Raw genomic sequence first — 16,497 nt, forward strand, 5'->3', positions numbered from 1 at the left:
TATTTGCACATAATGTTTGGAAAATGCATATAACAATATTTTACTTATGATTTGTAATGTGATGTCCTTTTTCAAATAATTTATATATTATTTTTTTTTCAGAAGCAGTTATTGCCAAGTTCGAAAACACTTATACACCATACTCATAATGGAGAAAATGCTTCATTTCTTAAAGTATGTTTTATTTCTCCCATTGTTTAATTGCAAGAAAATAGCACATATTCAGGTTTTCAGGTTTTAGGCTCCAATCTGGCAATATGTGTTGTAATGCATGTAATGTGGCTACCTTTATTTGAAATGATCAGTTAAGAAAACTAGAGGCTCTAAAGAGCCTGTGTCGCTCACCTTGGTCTATGAGCATATCATAAACGAAGGACACACATATGGATTCATGACAAAATTGTGTTTTGGTGAACATTCTTGCTGCTCACAATTATCTCTATCTATAATGATCTTGGCCCAGTAGTTTCAGTGGAAAATGTTAGTAAAAATTTACAAATTTTATGAAAATTGTTAAAATTGACTATAAAGGACAATAAATCTTAAAAGGTTCAATTGACCTGATAAACACATTAACCCCATGTCAGATTTGCTCTAACTGCTTTGGTTTTTGAGTTATAAGCCAAAAACTGCATTTTACCCATATGTTCTATATTTAGCCGTGGCGGCCATCTTGGTTGTATGGCCGGGTCGCCAAGTTTGGTTAAATTTGGCCCAGTAGTTTCAGAGGACCAGGTGAGCTAAAAAATCAATTGTTTTCTGATTTTTGTGATTCACCGTTTTTTGCTTTAAAGGTGTCAGACAAAATCGCTACCTATTCCAACAAATTTTTCAATTGTCACAGCTTTCTTAATTTTTTACCTAAGTATAACTTCATACAAAGCAGGTATATCCTAAAATGTACATGTATCACCTTTCTATCTGCCAATTTTTTATCCATTTTTAATGTTTTCACTTGTAGTAAAATACCAACGGTCAGAAGGTAACTACTAAACATAGCCCCTGATTTTTCTGGAAATCTTAAATAAATATAGTATGGAGCGCATTAATCCTAAATTTTCAATGCAAACTCATGAGCAAGTAAATTATGTCTAAAAATGGTTTAAATATGTTTCTCTTTCACTAAAAGTTTCATTTCTGCAAATTTTTTGGTTAGTTTAAATTAATTTACTAATTTTAAGTAAACAATGACATCAAAAACACAATATATTTTTTTGGAAAGGACTACTTTAATATAGAAATTAACATTCTAAATTGGAGTGAGGGAATTGGTGATCTGACATCTTTACCACTATGCCATATATCACTGGAGTAAAATTTACCACACACTGCTTATTTAATGATGATGTTATTTATTTGTTTTGTATGTAATTCAAAGAGGTTTTGCAGGAAAGTTAACGATACTGAGTTTACTAATTTCATAGAGGTTTTATCTATGTAAGTGGCTTTGTCTACCTGCTACATACTGAAAGGTTTAAAATCTATACACAAGTTGACAGCATACTTAACAGTTTGTAAATATGTGCTTTTCGTTTTAATATATGATTATTACACATTTGCATAAACATGTAAATCAACCTTTCTGCGCAGAAATATGCATTATATATACATGAAAGGAAATGATGTGATGTATATACATAGGAGATACCAAGCTGATGACACAATAAACAGCTGCGCCATGAGCGAATGATACGCCTGACGTCTTGTGTGGAAGTTTTATGCAATAATCATAAATAGTTTCTGCAATAGTTTTAAGCAATAACCATTTATTTTTTTTGAGACACAGCGGGACATGTGAAACACCACCCCCCCCCCCCTCACCCTGTTTTTTTTTTTTACAAATAACTAAATATCACTAAAATAAAAATTTTAATCAAACCAAAAAGTATACAGATCTTAAGATTAATATAACAAAGAAGTGTGTACAGTTACAAGCAATAATCATAAATTGGTTTTGGGATACCCCGACATGTAAACAAATCCCTCCCCTTTTTTTACAAAATGCTCAATAACTCAAAAATAAAATTTTGAGTCATCACCAAAAGGCATACATATCTTTAGATTAATATAACAAAGAGGTGTGTAAAGTTTTAAGCAATAATCATAAATTATTTTTGAGATACGGCGCAACATGTTAAAAAAAATCCCCCTTTTTTACAAAATACTCAATAACTTAAAATTGAAATTTTGAATCATCACCAAAAAGTATACAGATATTAGGATTAATGTAACTAAGAAGTGTGTAAAGTTTTGAGCAATAATCAAGAATCGTTTTTGAAATACGGTGCGACATGGGAAAAAAGATCACCCCACTGTTTTAGTTACAAAGTACCGTAACTCAAAAAGTTTAAATCTTATTTTTACCAAAAAGTATACAGATCATTTAACCGTCATAAGAAACAACTATATTAAGTTTCATGAAATTTAGATAAGGCGTTCTCAAGTCATGGTGCGACATGTTTACGCCGGACAGACGGACGGACACCGGACATTTGTATACCATAATATGTCACGTCAAAATTTTGACTGGCGTATAAAAAATAAAAGACATCCAACAGATGAGAACACAGATTTTAAACATTTGTCTTTCACATATGCCAACATGTATATTAGGCAACAAGCTTGGAATTGTCAACTTACATTGTTAACTGACAAAAATTACTACAATGACATTGAAAACTACAGGCAACTGTTTTATTGTAATTTCTTTGTACCAAGTCTGTTTTGTCTCTAATAATCTGTAAATATCTTTTAAAGTAAGACAAGACTATTTACCTTAAGGAAGTCCATCACTTCTTCCTTCTTCCTTTTTCTCTCTTCCTTATCAAAGCTGTATATTTTTACCAGATCATAAGGAGTCTTACCCTGAAATACAATCAAATAATCTTTCATTAATTATACACAAATATATCTTTTATTTCAAAAACTGTAAAACATTAAGTAATAGGTTACTGTAGCATTAATTTTACCTATGCAATGCAGAATGTTGTCTTATTTATATATACTTGAAATAAAAACCAGTGAACCTAAACCAACAACAAATATGAAGTGGCATTATAAAGAGATCAATGAATAATATGAGATTTTGCTGTTAAAGACATCATTGAATGATTGGTGTAGGGTGTGTGGGTGAAATGTGATAAGATGGAGTATAATCAAATGGTAGTTTTGTTAATAGTGTATGATTGGTGTAAGATGTGTTGCTGGAGTATAATTAAATGGTAGTTTTGTTAGTAGTGTATGATTGGTGTAAGATGTGTTGCCGGAGTATGCTTAGATGGTAGTTTTGATAAAAGTGTATGATTGGTGTAGGGTGTATTGGTAGAATGTGATTAGATGGTAGTTTTGTAAGTAGTTTAGGATTCGTGTTAGGTGTGTTGGTGGAGTATGATGAGATGGCAGTTGTGTCAGTAATGTAGGATTGGTGTTAGGTGTGTTGGTGGAGTATGATGAGATGGTAGTTGTGTCAGTAATGTAGGATTGGTGTTAGGTGTGTTGGTGGAGTATGATGAGATGGTAGTTGTGTCAGTAATGTAGGATTCGTGTTAGGTGTGTTGGTAGAGTATGATGAGATGGCAGTTGTGTCAGTAATGTAGGATTGGTGTTAGGTGTGTTGGTGGAGTATGATGAGATGGTAGTTATATCAGTAAAGTAGGATTGGTGTTAGGTGTGTTGGTGGAGTATGATGAAATGGTAGTTGTGTCAGTAATGTAGGATTGGTGTTAGGTGTGTTGGTGGAGTATGATGAGATGGTAGTTGTGTCAGTAATGTAGGATTGGTGTTAGGTGTGTTGGTGGAGTATGATGAGATGGTAGTTGTGTCAGTAATGTAGGATTGGTGTAAGTTGTGTTGGTGGAGTATGATGAGATGGTAGTTGTGTCAGTAATGTAGAATTGGTGTTAGGTGTGTTGGTGGAGTATGATGAGATGGTAGTTGTGTCAGTAATGTAGGATTGGTGTAAGTTGTGTTGGTGGAGTATGATGAGATGGTAGATTTGTCAGTAATGTAGGATTGGTGTAAGTTGTGTTGGTGGAGTATGATGAGATGGTAGATGTGTCAGTAATGTAGGATTGGTGTTAGATGTGTTGGTGGAGTATGATGAGATGGTAGTTGTGTCAGTAATGTAGGATTGGTGTTAGGTGTGTTGGTGATGTATGATGAGATAGTTGTTGTATCAGTAGTGTAGGATTGGTGTAGGGTGTGTTGGTAGAGTATGATGAGATGGTAGTTGTGTCAGTTATGTAGGATTGGTGTTAGATGTATTGGTGGAGTATGATGAGATGGTAGTTGTGTCAGTAATGTAGGATTGGTGTTAGGTGAGTTGGTGGAGAATGATGAGATGGTAGTTGTGTCAGTAGTGTATGATTGGTGTTAGGTGTGTTGGTGGAGTATGATGAGATGGAATTTTTGTCAGTAATGTAGGATTGGTGTTAGGTGTGTTGGTGAAATATGATGAGATGGTAGTTGTGTCAGTAGTGTAGGATTGGTGTTAGGTGTGTTGGTGGAGTATGATGAGATGGTAGTTGTGTCAGTAATGTAGGATTGGTGTTAGGTGTGTTGGTGAAATATGATGAGATGGTAGTTGTGTCAGTAGGGTAGGATTGGTGTTAGGTGTGTTGTTGGAGTATGAAGAGATGGTATTTGTATCAGTAGTGTAGGATTGGTGTAGGGTGTGTTGATAGAGTATGATGAGATGGTTGTTGTGTCAGTAGTGTAGGATTGGTGTAGGTTGAGTTGGTAGAGTATGATGAGATGGTAGTTGTGTCAGTAGTATATGATTGGTGTAGGGTGTGTTGGTGGAGTATAATGAGATGGCTGTTGTGTCAGTAGTATATGATTGGTGTAAGTTGTGTTGGTGGAGTATGATGAGATGGTAGATGTGTCAGTAATGTAGGATTGGTGTAGGGTGAGTTGGTAGAGTATGATGAGATGGTTGTTATGTCAGTAGTATATGATTGATGTAGGGTGTGTTGGTGGAGTATGATGAGATGGTTGTTGTCAGTAGTATATGATTGGTGTAGGGTGTGTTGGTGGAGTATAATGAGATGGTTGTTGTGTCAGTAATGTAGGATTGGTGTAGGGTGAGTTGGTAGAGTATGATGAGATGGTTGTTGTGTAAGTAGTGTAGGATTGGTGTAGGGTGAGTTGGTAGAGTATAATGAGATGGTAGTTGTGTCAGTAGTGTAGGATTAATGTTAGGTGTGTTGGTAGAGTATGATGAGATGGTAGATGTGTCAGTAATGTAGGATTGGTGTTAGATGTGTTGGTGGAGTATGATGAGATGGTAGTTGTGTCAGTAATGTAGGATTGGTGTTAAGTGTGTTGGTGATGTATGATGAGATGGTTGTTGTATCAGTAGTGTAGGATTGGTGTAGGGTGTGTTGGTAGAGTATGATGAGATGGTAGTTGTGTCAGTTATGTAGGATTGGTGTTATTTGTATTGGTGGAGTATGATGAGATGGTAGTTGTGTCAGTAATGTAGGATTGGTGTTAGGTGAGTTGGTGGAGAATGATGAGATGGTAGTTGTGTCAGTAGTGTATGATTGGTGTTAGGTGTGTTGGTGGAGTATGATGAGATGGTAGTTGTGTCAGTAATGTAGGATTGGTGTTAGGTGTGTTGGTGGAGTATGATGAGATGGTAGTTGTGTCAGTAATGTAGGATTGGTGTTAGGTGTGTTGATGGAGTATGATGAGATGGTAGTTGTGTCAGTAATATAGGATTGGTGTTAGGTGTGTTGGTGGAGTATGATGAGATGGTAGTTGTGTCAGTAATGTAGGATTGGTGTAAGTTGTGTTGGTGGAGTATGATGAGATGGTAGTTGTGTCAGTAATGTAGGATTGGTGTTAGGTGTGTTGGTGGAGTATGATGAGATGGTAGTTGTGTCAGTAATGTAAGATTGGTGTAAGTTGTGTTGGTGGAGTATGATGAGATGGTAGATGTGTCAGTAATGTAGGATTGGTGTAAGTTGTGTTGGTGGAGTATGATGAGATGGTAGATGTGTCAGTAATGTAGGATTGGTGTTTGATGTGTTGGTGGAGTATGATGAGATGGTAGTTGTGTCAGTAATGTAGGATTGGTGTTAAGTGTGTTGGTGATGTATGATGAGATGGTTGTTGTATCAGTAGTGTAGGATAGGTGTAGGGTGTGTTGGTAGAGTATGATGAGATGGTAGTTGTGTCAGTTATGTAGGATTGGTGTTAGATGTATTGTTGGAGAATGATGAGATGGTAGTTGTGTCAGTAGTGTATGATTGGTGTTAGGTGTGTTGGTGGAGTATGATGAGATGGTAGTTGTGTCAGTAATGTAGGATTGGTGTTAGGTGTGTTGGTGAAATATGATGAGATGGTAGTTGTATCAGTGGTGTAGGATTGGTGTAGGGTGTGTTGATAGAGTATGATGAGATGGTAGTTGTGTCAGTAATGTAGAATTGGTGTTAGGTGTGTTGGTGGAGTATGATGAGATGGTTGTTGTGTCAGTAATGTAGGATTTGTGTAGGGTGAGTTGGTAGAGTATGATGAGATGGTAGTTGTGTCAGTAGTATATGATTGGTGTAGGGTGTGTTGGTGGAGTATGATGAGATGGTAGTTGTGTCAGTAATGTAGGATTGGTGTTAGGTGTGTTGCTGGAGTATGATGAGATGGTAGTTTTGTCAGTAATGTAGGATTGGTGTTAGGTGTGTTGGTGGAGTATGATGAGATGGTAGTTGTGTCAGTAGTATATGATTGATGTAGGGTGTGTTGGTGGAGTATGATGAGATGGTTGTTGTGTCAGTAGTATATGATTGGTGTAGGGTGTGTTGGTGGAGTATGATGAGATGGTTGTTGTGTCAGTAGTGTAGGATTGGTGTTAGGTGTGTTGGTGGAGTATGATGAGATGGTAGTTGTCAGTAGTGTAGGATTGGTGTAGGGTGAGTTGGTAGAGTATGATGAGATGGTTGTTGTGTCAGTAGTATATGATTGATGTAGGGTGTGTTGGTGGAGTATGATGAGATGGTTGTTGTGTCAGTAGTATATGATTGGTGTAGGGTGTGTTGGTGGAGTATAATGAGATGGCTGTTGTGTCAGTAGTATATGATTGGTGTAGGGTGTGTTGGTGGAGTATGATGAGATTGTAGTTGTGTCAGTAGTGTAGGATTGGTGTTAGGTGTGTTGGTGGAGTATGATAAGATGGTAGTTGTGTCAGTAGTGTAGGATTGGTGTAGGGTGAGTTGGTAGAGTATGATGAGATGGTAGTTGTGTCAGTAATGTAGGATTGGTGTTAAGTGTGTTGGTAGGTTGAGGTCAAGTGAAAACTGTCTGACGGGCATGAGGACCTTGCAAGGTACGCACATACCAAATATAGATATTATAAAAGATAATTTAACATTACAAACATTTTTTTTTTCAAGTAGTCACTGAACCATGAAAATGAGGTCAAGGACATTGGACATGTGACTGGCGGAAACTTCGTAACATGAGGCATCCATATACAAAGTATGAATCATCAAGGTCTTCCTCCTTCTAAAATATAAAGCTTTTAAGAAGTTAGCTAACGCCTCCGCCACTGCTTGATCACTATTCCTATGCCGAGCTTTCTGAGATTAAAGTCGCAGGCTCGACAAAGAATATTCAGTTTTAAGGGGGCTTGCTGGTCTAAATCATTTTTTTAATTTAAAAAAAATGGGGTCACCGTTGATTTACGCTCACAATCTGCATTTGAAAGAAGTATACATTTTTGTTAATGTCCATTTTTCTGTTGACCTAATAGGGGAAATAGTTGTAATATCGAAATAAAAAAAGAACTAAATTACAGAAATCGCTTAAATTTTACAGTTATTTAGTTTATGTACAGCTTTTTCGAAAACAACAATAAACAAGAGGCTCTCAAGAGCCTGAATCGCTCACCTTAATTCTTTTGGTTAAATCTCTCATCAATGATTATTTTGGCTTTTCAATTTATTTAAATGTTTTTTGGATCGTCCTATTTTCTTCAAAAGCCAAAAAAAATAATCATTTTCTCCTATGTTCTATTTTAGCCATAGTAGCTATGTTTCTTGACATACAAGGAAATAAAATATAAAATTTATACTAAATACTCTGAAACTCATTTAGCCTAAGTTTGGCTGAAATTGATACAGCAGTTTCAAAGGAGAAGATTTTTTAAAGTAAGTCAACATGATGAACAAATTGCGAAAAAAGTCCTTAAAGGGCAATAACTCCTTAAGGGGCCAATTGACAATTTTGGTCAAATTGACTTAATTGAAGATCTTACTTTGCTGAACATCATTGCTGTTTACAGTTTATTTCTATCTATAATTATATTCAAGATAATAAACAAAAACAGCAAAATTTCCTTAAAATTATCAATTCAGGGGCAGCAACCCAACAACAGGTTGTCTGATTCATCTGAAAATTTCAGGGCAGATACATTGTAGATCTTGACCTGATCAACATAATAACCCCAGGTCAGATTTGCTCTAAATGCTTTGGTTTTTGAGTTATAAGCCAAAAACTGCATTTGACCCCTATGTTCTATTTTTAGCAATGGCGACCATGTTTGTTGATAGATCATAACTTCGGATACAATTTACAAACTAGATACCCTAAGGAACATTCAGTTAAAGTTTGGAAGTATTTGGCCCAGTAGTTTCAGAGGAGAAGAATTTTGTAAAAGATTTTTAAGATTTACGAAAAATGGTTAAAAATTGACTATAAAGGCCATTACTCCTAAAGGGGTCAACTGACCATTTCCGTCATTTGACTTATTTGTAAATCTTACTTTGCTGAACATTATTGCTGTTAACAGTTTATCTCTATCTATAATAATATTCAAGATCATAACCAAAAACAGCAAAATTTCCTTAAAATTATCAATTCAGGGGCAGCAACCCAACAACAGGTTGTCTGATTCATCTGAAAATTTCAGGGCAGATAGATCTTGACCTGATAAACAATATAGCTACAGGTAAGATTTGCTCTAAATGCTTTGGTTTTTGAGTTATAAGCCAAAAACTGCATTTGACCCCTATGTTCTATTTTTAGCAATGGCGACCATGTTTGTTGATAGATCATAACTTCGGATACAATTTACAAACTAGATACCCTAAGGAACATTCAGTTAAAGTTTGAAAGTATTTTGCCCAGTAGTTTCAGAGGAGAAGATTTTTGTAAAAGATTACTAAGATTTACGAAAAATGGTTAAAAATTGACTATAAAGGGCAATAACTCCTAAAGGGGTCAACTTACCATTTCCGTCATGTTGACTTATTTGTAAATCTTACTTTGCTGAACATTAGTCCTGTTTACAGTTTATCTCTATCTATAATAATATTCAATATAATAACCAAAAACAGCAAAATTTCCTTAAAATTATCAATTCAGGGGCAGCAACCCAACAACAGGTTGTCTGATTCATCTGAAAATTTCAGGGCAGATAGATCTTGACCTGATAAACAATATTACCCATGTCAGATTTGCTCTAAATGCTTTGGTTTTTGAGTTATAAGCCAAAAACTGCATTTGACCCCTATGTTCTATTTTTAGCAATGGCGACCATGTTTGTTGATAGATCAAAAACTTCGGATACAATTTATAAATTATATACCCTAAGGAACATTCAGTTAAAGTTTGAAAGTATTTGGCCCAGTAGTTTCAGAGGAGAAAATTCTTGAAATAGTTTACGACGACAGACGACGGACGACGGACGACAGACGACAGACGACGGACGAAGACGGACGCCAAGTGATGGCATAAGCTCACTTGTCCCTTCGGGACAGGTGAGCTAAAAATATAGGTCACCAATGAGTAAATTTAAGATATTTCTATTTTAATGCCAAAAAATGGCATTTTTGCACCAAAGGGAGATAATTTGGAGCTTTTTCAATGATATCTACATTTTAAAAGTCATCTGAGGCCAACAAGAATTGATTTTTTGGAATGATTCTTGTACCATAATGATAAAGTAATAACTACTTAAGGTAATAAATGAAATTTGTAATGAAAAATTATTGTTTAATTTTTTTCTGAAAATCTTATACTTAGCCTCCTTAAGAAAACTGTGTTCATTCATTAAGTGTATTAATAAAAAGGTTCGTCCCTCCATGTAAAAGTAACGCACAGACTGATTACTTCATATTTAGTTTAACCTGTTTATTATACAGGTATTTCATCATAAACTTAAAAGTTGTACTTTATTATATTTTATCTGCAGCTGTGTACCCTCAACTATGGTATTTGTATTTATATTGTAATTGTACTTTCTCTGTTGACTTGTCTTTAGTTTTTAGAGAATAAAATATCTATCTATCTAATAAGAATAAAACTGAATGTTACCTGTTTTGATTTCACCCAAGGACTGCATCCTTGATCTATTAAACATTTTGTTACATCAATCCCTCCATACTGAGCAGCATAATGTAAAGCTGTTTCTCCATACTATAACAATAGAAAAATAAAAACATGTTAATAGTGTGTGATAACAAAATCATGAGAGGAGTCAAACAATTTACCAAATGTAAGAAATATAACATCGGGTAAGAAAATATCCAATTATATCAGTGTATAAACTATTAAATGGTAGATTAAGATATATAAATTCAATGTATATTTTCTAATTCAGTGAAACAAAACAGGTAAAAAAATAGTAAACTTTTAATTATATAAGTGTAACAAGTCAAATAATAGCAACCCTCACTTTATTTAAGTCTCACAAGTATTTTTTATCCATTTAACATGTATGATAAACAACATGATTTTATGTTGATTCAGTAGAATGATCAAAGTTGAAAAAAAAAACTTTTTTCAAGAAACATTAAAACGAGTAATATTTTCTGATTCGGTGTGAAGAGACAAGAAAAATAAGACCCCACTTTATATAATTCTGTCAAGTATTTGTTATTTTTAAAAGGCATTTTACATTAAATCTGTAGAATTAACATTATCTGACTAAAGATGTTTACACAACTTTTACTCATCAACTTCTCATTAAAATCAGATGTTTACAAAATAATTTTCATCAAAAAACAAAATAAAACCTTAACGATCTGATTCAGTTCTGTGTTACGAATAAAATGAGACCCCACTTTATATAATTCTAACAAATATTTGTTGTCCATTAAACCTGTCTGATTTACAACATGATTTTGTGTAGATTCTGTATAAAGTTATGTTTGGTCAGAGTAAGGTCATTATATCTATCATTACCAAGCGGTCTGTAGCGTCTAACTGACTGCCGTGAGTGACCAGGTAAGTCACCACCTCCAGGTGTCCGAACCAAGCCGCCAACATTAATGGTGTCTCTCCAAACTGTAATATCAACATATAACAGACATCAAAACTTGTGTCATAAACTGGACAATGTTGTGTAATAAATATAAACAAAATATATATCACATGAATCAGTGGTCAAAACTGAATAAAATGACCAGTCACACTTTTATTTATATTCTACATAAACAACAAATAAACAACTTGTTTTATTGTGAGATGTCAGAACTTGCAACAGAACTGTCAGGTTAAAAAAAAACTTTTTTCTAGAAACATAAACAATATTTATATCAATGGACTCAGCTGGACAAGACAATTAAAATGAGACTCCACTTTATATAATTCTAACAAATATTTGTTGTCCATTAAATCTGTCTGATTAACAATGATTATGTAGAATGATCAAAGTTAAAAAAAAAAAAAAAAAATCAAGAACCATTAAAACGAGTTATATTTTCTGATTCAGTACGAAGAGACAAGAAAAATAAGACCCCACTTTATATAATTCTAACAAATATTTGTTGTCCATTAAACCTGTTTGATTAACAATGATTATGTAAAATGGTCAAAGTTTTAAAAAACAACTTTTTTCAAGAAACATTAAAACAAGTAATATTTTCTGATTCAGTACAAAGAGACAAGAAAAATAAGACCCCACTTTATATAATTCTGTCAAGTATTTGTTATTTTTAAAAGATGTTTTACATTAGATCTGAAGAATTAACATTATCTGACTAAAGATGTTAACAAAACTTGTTCTCATCAATTTCTCATTAAAATCAAATGTTTACAAAATAATTTTTCATCAGGAAACAAAATAAAACCTAAACTATCTGATTCAGTTCTGTGTTACGAATAAAATGAGACCCCACTTTATTTAATTCTAACAAATATTTGTTGTCCATTAAATCTGTCTGATTAACAACATGATTTTGTGTAGATTCTGTATAAAGTGATGTTTGGTCAGAGTAAGGTGATTATATCTATCATTACCTCGTCTGTAGGGTCTAACTGACTGCCGTGAGTGACCAGGTAAGTCACCACCTCCAGACGTCCTCCCCCAGCCGCCAACATTAATGGTGTCATTCCAATCTGTAATATCAACATATAACAGACATCAAAACTTGTGTAATAAACTGGACAATAATGTGTAATAAATATAAAAAAATATATATCACATGAATCAGTGGTCAAAACTGAATAAAATGACCAGTCACACTTGTATTTATATTGTACATAAACAACAAATAAACAACATGTTTTATTGTGAGATGTCAGAACTTCCATCAGAACTGTCAGGTTAAAAAAAAAAAATTTCAAGAAACATTAAAACGAGTAATATTTTCTGATTCAGTGCGAAGAGACAAGAAAAATAAGACCCCACTTTATATAATTCTGTCAAGTATTTGTTATTTTTAAAAGACGTTTTACATTAGATCTGTAGAATTAACATTATCTAACTAAAGAAGTTAACACAACTTGTTCTCTTTAACTTCTCATTAAAATCAAATGTTTACAAAATAATTTTTCATCAAGAAACAAAATAAAACCTTAACTATCTGATTCAGTTCTGTGCTACGAATAAAATGAAACGCTACTTTTTATAGTTCTAACAAATATGTGTTGTCCATTAAACCTGTCTGATTAACAGTATTTTGTGTCTTTTCAAAATAAAGATCAAAGCTTAGAAAATATTTAGTGGTATTTCCGTGTAAAATGTTGGGTGTCTACCAGCTGCTTCATATCTTATGTGTATGTGGTGAGTATAAGGGTAATATAGCAATGGTGTATGTTGTGGTGAGTATAAGGGTAATATAGCAATGGTGTATGTTTGTGGTGAGTATAAGGGTAATATAGCAATGGTGTATGTTTGTGGTGAGTATAAGGGTAATATAGCAATGGTGTATGTATGTGGTGAGTATAAGGGTAATATAGCAATGGTGTATGTTTGTGCTGAGTATAAGGGTAATATAGCAATGGTGTTTGTTTGTGGTGAGTATAAGGGTAATATAGCAATGGTGTATGTATGTGGTGAGTATAAGGGTAATATAGCAATGGTGTATGTTTGTGCTGAGTATAAGGGTAATATAGCAATGGTGTTTGTTTGTGGTGAGTATAAGGGTAATATAGCAATGGTGTATGTTTGTGGAGAGTATAAGGGTAATATAGCAATGGTGTATGTTTGTGGTGAGTATAAGGGTAATATAGCAATGGTGTATGTTTGTGGTGAGTATAAGGGTAACATAGCAATGGTGTATGTTTGTGGTGAGTATAAGGGTAATATAGCAATGGTGTATGTTTGTGGTGAGTATAAGGGTAATATAGCAATGGTGTATGTTTGTGGTGAGTATAAGGGTAATATAGCAGTGGTGTATGTTTGTGGTGAGTATAAGGGTAATATAGCAATGGTGTTTGTTTGTGGTGAGTATAACGGTAATATAGCAATGGTGTATGTTTGTGGTGAGTATAAGTAAAGAACTGCAATAAGCCATGTTTATTTTTTTTCAAGTTTGCATTGCCTATAAGTGTGATCTGTAACTTGTTTGTGATGAGTGTAAAAATGTCAATGCTACGTCACATGTTGGTGTTGAGGTAAAGGGTGTCAGTGATATGTCACATGCTGGTGTTGAAGTAAAGAGTGTCATTGTTATGTCACATGTTGGTGTTGAGGTAAAGAGTGTCATTGCTATGTCACATGTTGGTGTTGAGGTAAAGAGTGTCATTGCTATGTCACATGTTGGTGTTGACTATAAGAGTGTCATTGCTATGTCACATGTTGGTGTTGAGTATAAGAATTTCTTGCTATGTCACAAGTTGGTGTTGAATATAAGAGTGTCACTGATATGTCACATGCTGGTGTTGAGTATAAGAGTGGAACTGCTACGCCACATGCTGGTGTTGGCTATAAGAATGTCCTTGCTATGTCACATGTCGGTGTTGAGTATAAGAGTGTCACTGCTACGTCACATACATATGTGTGTTGAGTATAAGAGTGTCACTGCTACGTCACATGCTGGTGTTGAGTATAAGAGTGTCATTGTTATGTAACATGTTGGTGTTAAGTATAAGAGTGTCATTGCTATGTCCCATGTGGGTGTTGAGGTAAAGGGTATCAGTGATATGTCACATGCTGGTGTTGAGTATAAGAATGTCCTTGTTATGTCTCAAGTTGGTGTTGACTATAAGAGTGTCATTGCTAAGTGACATGTTGGTATTGAGTATAAGTGTGTCATTGCTATGTCACATGTTGGTGTTGAGTATACGAGTGTTATTGCTATGTCACATGTTGATGCTGAGTATAAGAGTGTCATTACTATTTCACATATTGGTGTTGAGTATAAGAGTGTCATTGCTATGTCACATGTTGGTGCTGACTATAAGAGTGTCATTGCTATGTCACATGTTGGTGTCGACTATAAGAGTGTCATTGCTATGTCACATGTTGGTGTTGACTATCAGAGTGTCATGCTATGTCACATGTTGGTGTTGAGGTAAAGAGTGTCATTGCTTTGTCACATGTTGGTGTTGAGTATAAGAGTGTCATTGCTATGTCACAAGTTGGTGTTAAGTATAAGAGTGTCATTGCTAAGTGACATGTTGGTATTGAGTATAAGTGTGTCATTGCTAAGTGACATGTTGGTATTGAGTATAATAGTGTCATTGCTATGTCACATGTTGGTGCTGACTATAAGAGTGTCATTGCTATGTCACATGTTGGTGTTGACTATCAGAGTGTCATGCTATGTCACATGTTGGTGTTGAGGTAAAGAGTGTCATTGCTTTGTCACATGTTGGTGTTGAGTATAATAGTGTCATTGCTATGTCAAATGTTGGTGTTTACTATAAGAGTGTCATTGCTTTGTCACATGTTGGTGTTGACTATCAGAGTGTCATGCTATGTCACATGTTGGTGTTGAGGTAAAGAGTGTCATTGCTATGTCACATGTTGGTGTTGAGGTAAAGAGTGTCATTGCTATGTCACATGTTGGTGTTGAGCATATGAGTGTCATTGCTATGTTACATGTTGGTGTTGACTATAAGAGTGTCATTGCTATGTCACATATGATGTTGTAGTAAAGAGTGTCATTGCTATGTCACATGTTGGTGTTGACTATAAGAGTGTCATTGCTATGTCACATGTTGGTGTTGACTATAAGAGTGTCATTGCTATGTCACATGTTGGTGTTGAGCATATGAGTATCATTGCTATGTCACATGTTAGTGTTGACTATAAGAGTGTCGTTGCTAAGTGACATGTTGGTGTTGACTATCAGAGTGTAATTGCTATGTCACATGTTGGTGTTGAGGTAAAGAGTGTCATTGCTAAGAGACATGATGGTGTTGACTATAAGAGTGTCATTGCTATGTCACATGTTGGTGTTGAGCATATGAGTGTCATTGCTATGTCACATGTTGGTGTTGACTATAAGAGTGTCATTGATATGTCACATGTTGGTGTTGACTATAAGAGTGTCATTGCTATGTCACATGTTGGTGTTGACAATAAAAGTGTCATTGCTATGTCACATGTTGGTGTTGAGTTTAAGAGTGTCATTGCTATGTCACATGTTGGTGTTGAGTTTAAGAGTGTCATTGCTAAGTGACATGTTGGTATTGAGTATAAGAGTGTCACTGCTACGTCACATGCTGGTGTTGAGTTTAAGAGTGTCATTGCTATGTCACATGTTGGTGTTGAGTTTAAGAGTGTCATTGCTAAGTTACATGTTGGTATTGAGTATAAGAGTGTCATTGATAAGTGACATGTTGATGTTAAGGTAAAGAGTGGTACTGCTACGTCACATGCTGGTGTTGACTATAATAGTGTCATTGCTAAGTGACATGTTGGTATTGAGTATAAGAGTGTCATTGCTAAGTGAAATGTTGATGTTGAGGTAAAGAGTGGTACTGCTACGTCACATGCTGGTGTTGACTATAATAGTGTCGTTGCAATGTCACATATTGGTGTTGAGCATATGAGTGTCATTGTTATGTCACATGTTAGTGTTGACTATAAGAGTGTCATTGCTAAGTGACATGTTGGTATTGAGTATAAGAGTGTCACTGCTACGTCACATGCTGGTGTTGAGTATAAGAGTGTCACTGCTATGTCATATGTTGGTGTTGAGTATAAGAGTTTCATTGCTGTGTCACATGTTGGTGTTAAGTATAAGAGTGTCATTGCTATGTCACATGTTGGTGTTGAGTTTAAGAGTGTCATTGCTAAGTGACATGTTGGTATTGAGTATAAGAGTG

General features: G+C 34.8%; 1 protein-coding gene across 1 annotated transcript in view; it reads right to left on the reverse strand.

The window, feature by feature from the left end:
- Positions 1–16,497, reverse strand: part of LOC143052016 (uncharacterized) — a 68,367-nt gene that overhangs the window by 48,996 nt on the left and 2,874 nt on the right. The window contains exons 2-5 of the mRNA XM_076224989.1: positions 12,238–12,336; positions 11,204–11,283; positions 10,312–10,413; positions 2,776–2,865 (exon numbers count right to left, since the gene is read on the reverse strand). Of these exons, the coding sequence (XP_076081104.1) occupies positions 2,776–2,865; positions 10,312–10,413; positions 11,204–11,283; positions 12,238–12,336 (371 nt within the window). The remainder of the gene's footprint in view (positions 1–2,775; positions 2,866–10,311; positions 10,414–11,203; positions 11,284–12,237; positions 12,337–16,497) is intronic.

The sequence above is a fragment of the Mytilus galloprovincialis genome, chromosome 11 (genome assembly GCF_965363235.1).
Source record: "Mytilus galloprovincialis chromosome 11, xbMytGall1.hap1.1, whole genome shotgun sequence".
NCBI classification, from domain to species: Eukaryota; Metazoa; Mollusca; class Bivalvia; order Mytilida; family Mytilidae; genus Mytilus; species Mytilus galloprovincialis.